Source organism: Dendroctonus ponderosae, unplaced genomic scaffold, assembly GCF_020466585.1.
Source record: "Dendroctonus ponderosae isolate FM_Combo_2020 unplaced genomic scaffold, Dpon_F_20191213v2 Dpon_F_20191213_5, whole genome shotgun sequence".
NCBI lineage: Eukaryota > Metazoa > Arthropoda > Insecta > Coleoptera > Curculionidae > Dendroctonus > Dendroctonus ponderosae.
The window spans coordinates 15,659,338-15,664,886 of NW_026018715.1; the positions used below are offsets into that span (position 1 = coordinate 15,659,338).

Sequence of the window (5,549 nt, forward strand, 5' to 3'; positions counted from 1 at the left end):
TTTATTGCTATTTATTGTTTATTGCATTATTGGAGGATAGCACGTTAAAACGTTGCGTGTGATCCTGGCCAAACCATTTAGATTTCGGGCTATGTTTCTATTTACTAATAACGGTTTATCTTATAATTTTCAACCGTTCAGGTTTCATAGGGCTTATTCAAGAATTTATTGCTTCTTGCACTAATATTCGCCTTAGTTTTTATCTTCTTTCATGTTCGTACAAAATGTTTCTATTTACGAATATCGGTTTACCTTATAGTTTTCAACCGTTTAGGTTTCATAGGACTTATTCAAGAATTTATTGCTTCTTGCACTAATATTCTCCTTAGTTTTTATCTTCTCTGTGTACGAGTGCTTTTTAAGGTTGTCTAGGATTCTGGGCGATTTTTATGAACTTTTTAATATCTGTAGAATCCTTTGCTTGCCAACCATTAACATTAACAAAGTGAAGAGCTGAAAAGTAACCACAGATCAGAGAGTAACCTTTGTCATCTGTGAAAGTAACCTAGTTTAAATTGGAGGTTATGGATACTTTTTGTTTTAATTTTCCAGATTTCAAAGTTTTCCCAAATTATTCCAGCCACCGCTGATACATTAACGAAAGAAAAAATTACTACTTGGATCCGAAACCAGACCGGCCAACTCACGCACTTTCACTTCACACACGCAACTTCAAACGCACATTACAAGCCATTTGGAAAAACAAAAAAAGGTTCCATAAAATATAAAATCCAGATTGAAGGCTAAGGACATGGCTGGTGACCAAAAAAAAAAGAGCCCCATAGTGGGACAAAGGTCCCATGATATTTGCCCAAATTACCGTACATGTACGGTAATTACCGTACGAATGGCCACCCTGTCCGAAACTGACTGACAAATGATTCTAACCTCACATGCCAGATCAAAAATATTTTGGTTATCGTGATTTGGAAATACATAGTTAATTGAATTGTGCCGTTCCAATGTCTACCGCAAAGCCCATCTATCTGGACGTGGATGCCAGCATTGTCGAAAACAACTTACGTTTGACGGTAAGCATTGTTTAGGATTAGTTGCTTAATAGAAATCCACTAACTACCAGTCAGACAAGTATCTTGTCTCTGTACGAATATACAATATAATTGAATTATCTGAAGCACAAATTAGGTTTGGAGCTGGATTTTTAGTTATTAGTATATTAAATGCTAATTCCAAATCAAAATTCATTCCTGGGTTTCAGTCATTGATTGTCTCTATTTATCAATCAAAATACGTTTCGGTGTATTTTTCCACCAGCCTCAGTTTTTCTAGAATAACAGATAGTTAAAAAAAATGTCATTAATTTAAAAAACAACCACAGTTCGTCAACAGCCTCATCATCTCACACATTAAAATACATCATAATTGCAATACTTTAAAACACTCTTAAATTAATTAGGCCTAACAGGTGATTAGTCAGGACAATCAAATTTGGAAAGACTAGAATTCTTATTTCAGATACTTAAATATTTTTACTTACATGTGTAGCGTTGTTGCTGCTTTAAGCCTTGGCATACATGTGGAGTATTAATTTTGTCCATTTTGGACACAAAGCGAATAAAATACTGTTTATATTGATTTCTTTTACTTTCAGCTATTTTTCTTTGCATTCTGAGGATATTATTTTTGGTTTGCCAAATTCTTCAATATACCTGGTGTTAGTTAATGTTCTATGTTTATTTCATTTAATTAATGTATGATATACTGAGCTAAGATTGTCGGTATACGATCTGAAATTCATATAGCTGTATAAAAAATAAATGGGCAGAGATAAAAGAACATACAAAATTACCCGAAGAATTTATTGAGGCGGTAGAGTTGTGCTTAAAATCCACATATTTAGAAAAACTGATGATGGTGGAAAAATAGACCGAAACGATTTTAATTGATAAATAGAGACAATAAATGACTGAAACCCAGGAATGAATTTTGATTTGGAATTGAAACACAGTCAGGAAAGCATATACAATGATTAAATGCTAATGACAATTTATTTATAATACAGTTGTTTGTTTTAAGAATGAATCTGAATACGAGTTCAGCAAAATATTTGAAGCTCGGAGCCGCGAACCACCCTGCAAGACAGTTAAACCTCGACCTGGTAAGCAAACATTTATTTTTAAGCAAGTAAAATTTTCCTAAGCTGAGGCCAATGCCTATTAAAATTAGCACCAGCAATTAAACTTTCTTTCTCGAGTCATTCCAACAAATAACGAAAGGCAATAAAACTACTATATGTTGTAGCGTAAGTATTTACTTAATTTAAATCTCCAAAACACTAAGTACATTCAAGTTGATCATTTAGAAAGTCTAGCGATTAAATTATAGGCGCTACGATTTTATATAAAAGTTTAATAATCATTTAAGTAGAACAGCCACACCCGGTTTTTCATACAATCGCAATAAATACCGAAGCCCTAACAAGTACGCAATAAGTATTATATATGTAACCTACGTCTATATGTACAGAAGTGTTCCTCTTAATGTAATTTTTAAACAATACCCGCGTCCTTACACATACCATAGAATATCGACGTTTTATCATCTAACAGAACTTTGGGTGTGTTGAATTCTGCTATTTTTCCCTGATCTAAAACCAACACTCTATCCGAATCGATAATCGTGTTTAATCTGTGAGCAATAGTAAGCACTGTACAGTCTGCAAAAGCCGTTCGAATGGTTTTCTGAATGAGATCATCGGTTTCCAAGTCGATTGCGGCGGTGGCTTCGTCCAGAATGAGTATCTTAGTCTTTCTTAGCAAAGCGCGTGCTAAACAAACTAGTTGCCTTTGACCAACTGACATATTATCTCCGCCTTCTGAGACGATATGACTTAAACCTCCACTTAATCCTGGAATTGAAAAAGATCTTAAAAATAATTTACGATTATGATTATATGTATAAATAATAGTATCTGATAGTGATAGCCTATTTTATTATTATCGAGCAAATCAACTAGCCTTTGGTGAATTCCTTCAAGTGGGCCAATTCCAAGGAATTCCACACGTCCTTATCGGAATATTTGTCGAATGGATCAAGGTTCATCCTAAGCGATCCCGAGAACAAAACCGCGTCTTGAGGAATGATTGTTAATCGGGATCGTAAATCGTGAAGACCGATATCGGCTATATCTTTGTTGTCAATCAGGATTTGTCCATGCGCAGCTTCAATTATCCTGAAATTAATCAGCAATTGATTAGTAAGTTTACGCAACTGATCAACATTTTTTCTCACCTAAACAAGCCTAGGGTCAAGCTGGACTTGCCGGCTCCAGTTCTGCCTACGATCCCGACTTTTTCACCTCCCTTAATATGAAAGCTGATTCCTTTAAGGACCAGATCTAGGCCAGCCCTGGGAAACGGTCGCCATTAAAGTAGTAGAATAGTCGAGGCTCTTACGTGGTTCTACCTGTATTTAACGCTAAAGTTTTTAAAATCTAGCTGACCATTTTCAGGCCAGGTTTCTGCCGGCTTTTTGTTGGGAATATCCCAGTCAGCTTCTGTTTCCATTTCTCCATACTCTTTGATACGTTCCACCGAAACGATTGTGGTTTCTACATCAGAAATCATGCGAACCAAGAAGTTTAACGTGTTAGTAATCTGGAACAAGATGTGTTTCGGGCCTTGTTGGGGAAGGACTCAAGCATTACTCACATTCATCGAATAACTGACGGAGAGCCCTACGAGGGCAGGGTTCAAATCTTTTCCCAGCACTGCAAATAAAGCTGCGAACAAAATAATCAAGTTTCCAATCGTTTCCAGACGCACAGTCAGCCATAGACTGGATGAATTTGAGGGGTACATGGTTTTCTGATTCAAGTCCACCTTATTCTCAGAAATCTCGGTGAATCTAAATGCTTGGGTGTTAGTGTTTGTTTGTTTCGTTGCGTCACTATTTACCTGGCCACTTGTCCATATGCCCGGATCACATGAGTTCCGGTGACGGTTTCTCCAAAATGTGAGTAAATGGGCGACTTCGAGACCGACTCGATTCGCCTGAGTTGGCGTGAGGTGGCCACATAATATCTTTGAATGAAAATGTATATGGCTAAAAGGGGAATTATCACGGCTGTGAACAGTGGCGTGGTGAAGCAGATTACCAGCATAGTTCCAATCACCTGAAAGAACGAACATTGGTTGAGAAACAGGGAAGTTCAATTTGCGGAGCTGAAATTGAAAAAACGCACCCGAAAGGTATTTTGGAAAAATACGGTAAACGTCATTGGTAATCTCAAGTCTATACCGATGATGTCATTAGAAAACCTGCTGAGGATACGTCCGGATGGGGTGGTATCGAAGAAGGCCATCGGAAGGCGCAGCACGTTTTTCAGCATAAAATTGTGGAGTTTAGTTGCGGCAAACATTGTACCTATAAAAAATCGCAAAACTGCAAACCAAGCTTTGCATTAGCCGTCGGATATAACCTTTTGTAAAAATTAATGACGAAGAGAGAATTGAGAGAGCTTGTCCAATTCCCAATGCTCCATAAACGCCCAAATACATATCTCTTAAGGCAGCGTCCACTTTTCCATCTACGACCATGTTAGGGTCTTCGGACCACATTCCAAGCCACACGTTTGTTGCGATGCCAAACACTACAAGTAGTATACCAAAAGTAGTAAAGAGTTGTTGCAATTCCTGTACTCCTACCTTGAAATCCGATGCTGAAGAGAATTGTTCCCACGATGAAGGCAATCCCAATGGCTCCAAGGTAGTACCAATAAACGTCCCATTTTACGTTGCCTTTTTCCTCTTTCTCTACTGTGGTCAGTTTGCCCTTGCTAGGTGGTTCTTCACCAGGTTCTTTGCCTAATAGACTATCTATTGCAGCTGTGTCACAATTCCGAATTCACTCACCTTTGTTACTGCTTCGGCCAACGCTCATTTTCCGTATAGACATGCTGGGTTTCCTCTTCATACCGTTGCTCCTCAAACTCTCTCTAGACTCTGTTCTGTCTAGCCCGTTTTGAGAGCCTATTGAACCAGATTCAGACAGTCGCGATCTTTGTCTTGAGATTGTCCTGGTGATTTCCTTGGCAATTGGAGTGTTGGCCAGCTGTTCCTGAAGTTCATCCAGTTCTAACAGAAACGGTATTAGAAAGCGACTTCTTTGGAATCGTTCTCGACTCACCGTCTTCATCTTCGATTTCTTCGGTTATGTGTTGAGTGATAAATTCAGCAAACGCCCCCTTTTTTTCCAGGAGTTCTTGGTAGGTACCCGTCTCGGATACTTCCCCGTCCTTTAGCACATACATGTTGTCCGTCTGGGGCAAGTACGTGATTCCATGCGTGACTAACAGTCTAGTTTTGTCTTTCAACAGGCCGTTAGGGCCTAGAAGAAGAATTCATTGATATTATTTAACTGTGTTACACTGTTAAAAAAATCTTTTTCAGTCAAATGTAATTGAAGTTTTGCTAAAACTTTACGCTACGAACTGCTGTGGCACGCGCACATGCCTGCACGCAGGGTACCCGCAGCCAAACATTGCCTACTGGTCAGCCATGTTGCCGAACTGCCACCAAAGTAGAAAA

General features: G+C 38.4%; 1 protein-coding gene and 1 long non-coding RNA gene across 2 annotated transcripts in view; one reads left to right on the forward strand and one right to left on the reverse strand.

Moving 5' to 3' along the window:
- The first annotated feature begins 346 nt into the window (after window positions 1-346).
- On the forward strand, window positions 347-2,272 carry LOC125504490. Its single transcript, XR_007281526.1, has 2 exons — window positions 347-1,031; window positions 2,038-2,272. It is a non-coding gene; the product is annotated as an uncharacterized LOC125504490 (long non-coding RNA).
- The window catches only part of LOC125504488 (multidrug resistance-associated protein 1-like), an 8,403-nt gene continuing 5,108 nt past the window's right edge, over window positions 2,255-5,549 (reverse strand). The window contains exons 3-13 of the mRNA XM_048666572.1: window positions 5,149-5,349; window positions 4,875-5,096; window positions 4,668-4,826; window positions 4,442-4,612; window positions 4,205-4,386; window positions 3,918-4,135; window positions 3,672-3,867; window positions 3,427-3,617; window positions 3,253-3,369; window positions 2,979-3,193; window positions 2,255-2,869 (exon numbers count right to left, since the gene is read on the reverse strand). Of these exons, the coding sequence (XP_048522529.1) occupies window positions 2,511-2,869; window positions 2,979-3,193; window positions 3,253-3,369; window positions 3,427-3,617; window positions 3,672-3,867; window positions 3,918-4,135; window positions 4,205-4,386; window positions 4,442-4,612; window positions 4,668-4,826; window positions 4,875-5,096; window positions 5,149-5,272 (2,154 nt within the window). The 5' untranslated portion in view covers window positions 5,273-5,349 and the 3' untranslated portion in view covers window positions 2,255-2,510. The remainder of the gene's footprint in view (window positions 2,870-2,978; window positions 3,194-3,252; window positions 3,370-3,426; window positions 3,618-3,671; window positions 3,868-3,917; window positions 4,136-4,204; window positions 4,387-4,441; window positions 4,613-4,667; window positions 4,827-4,874; window positions 5,097-5,148; window positions 5,350-5,549) is intronic.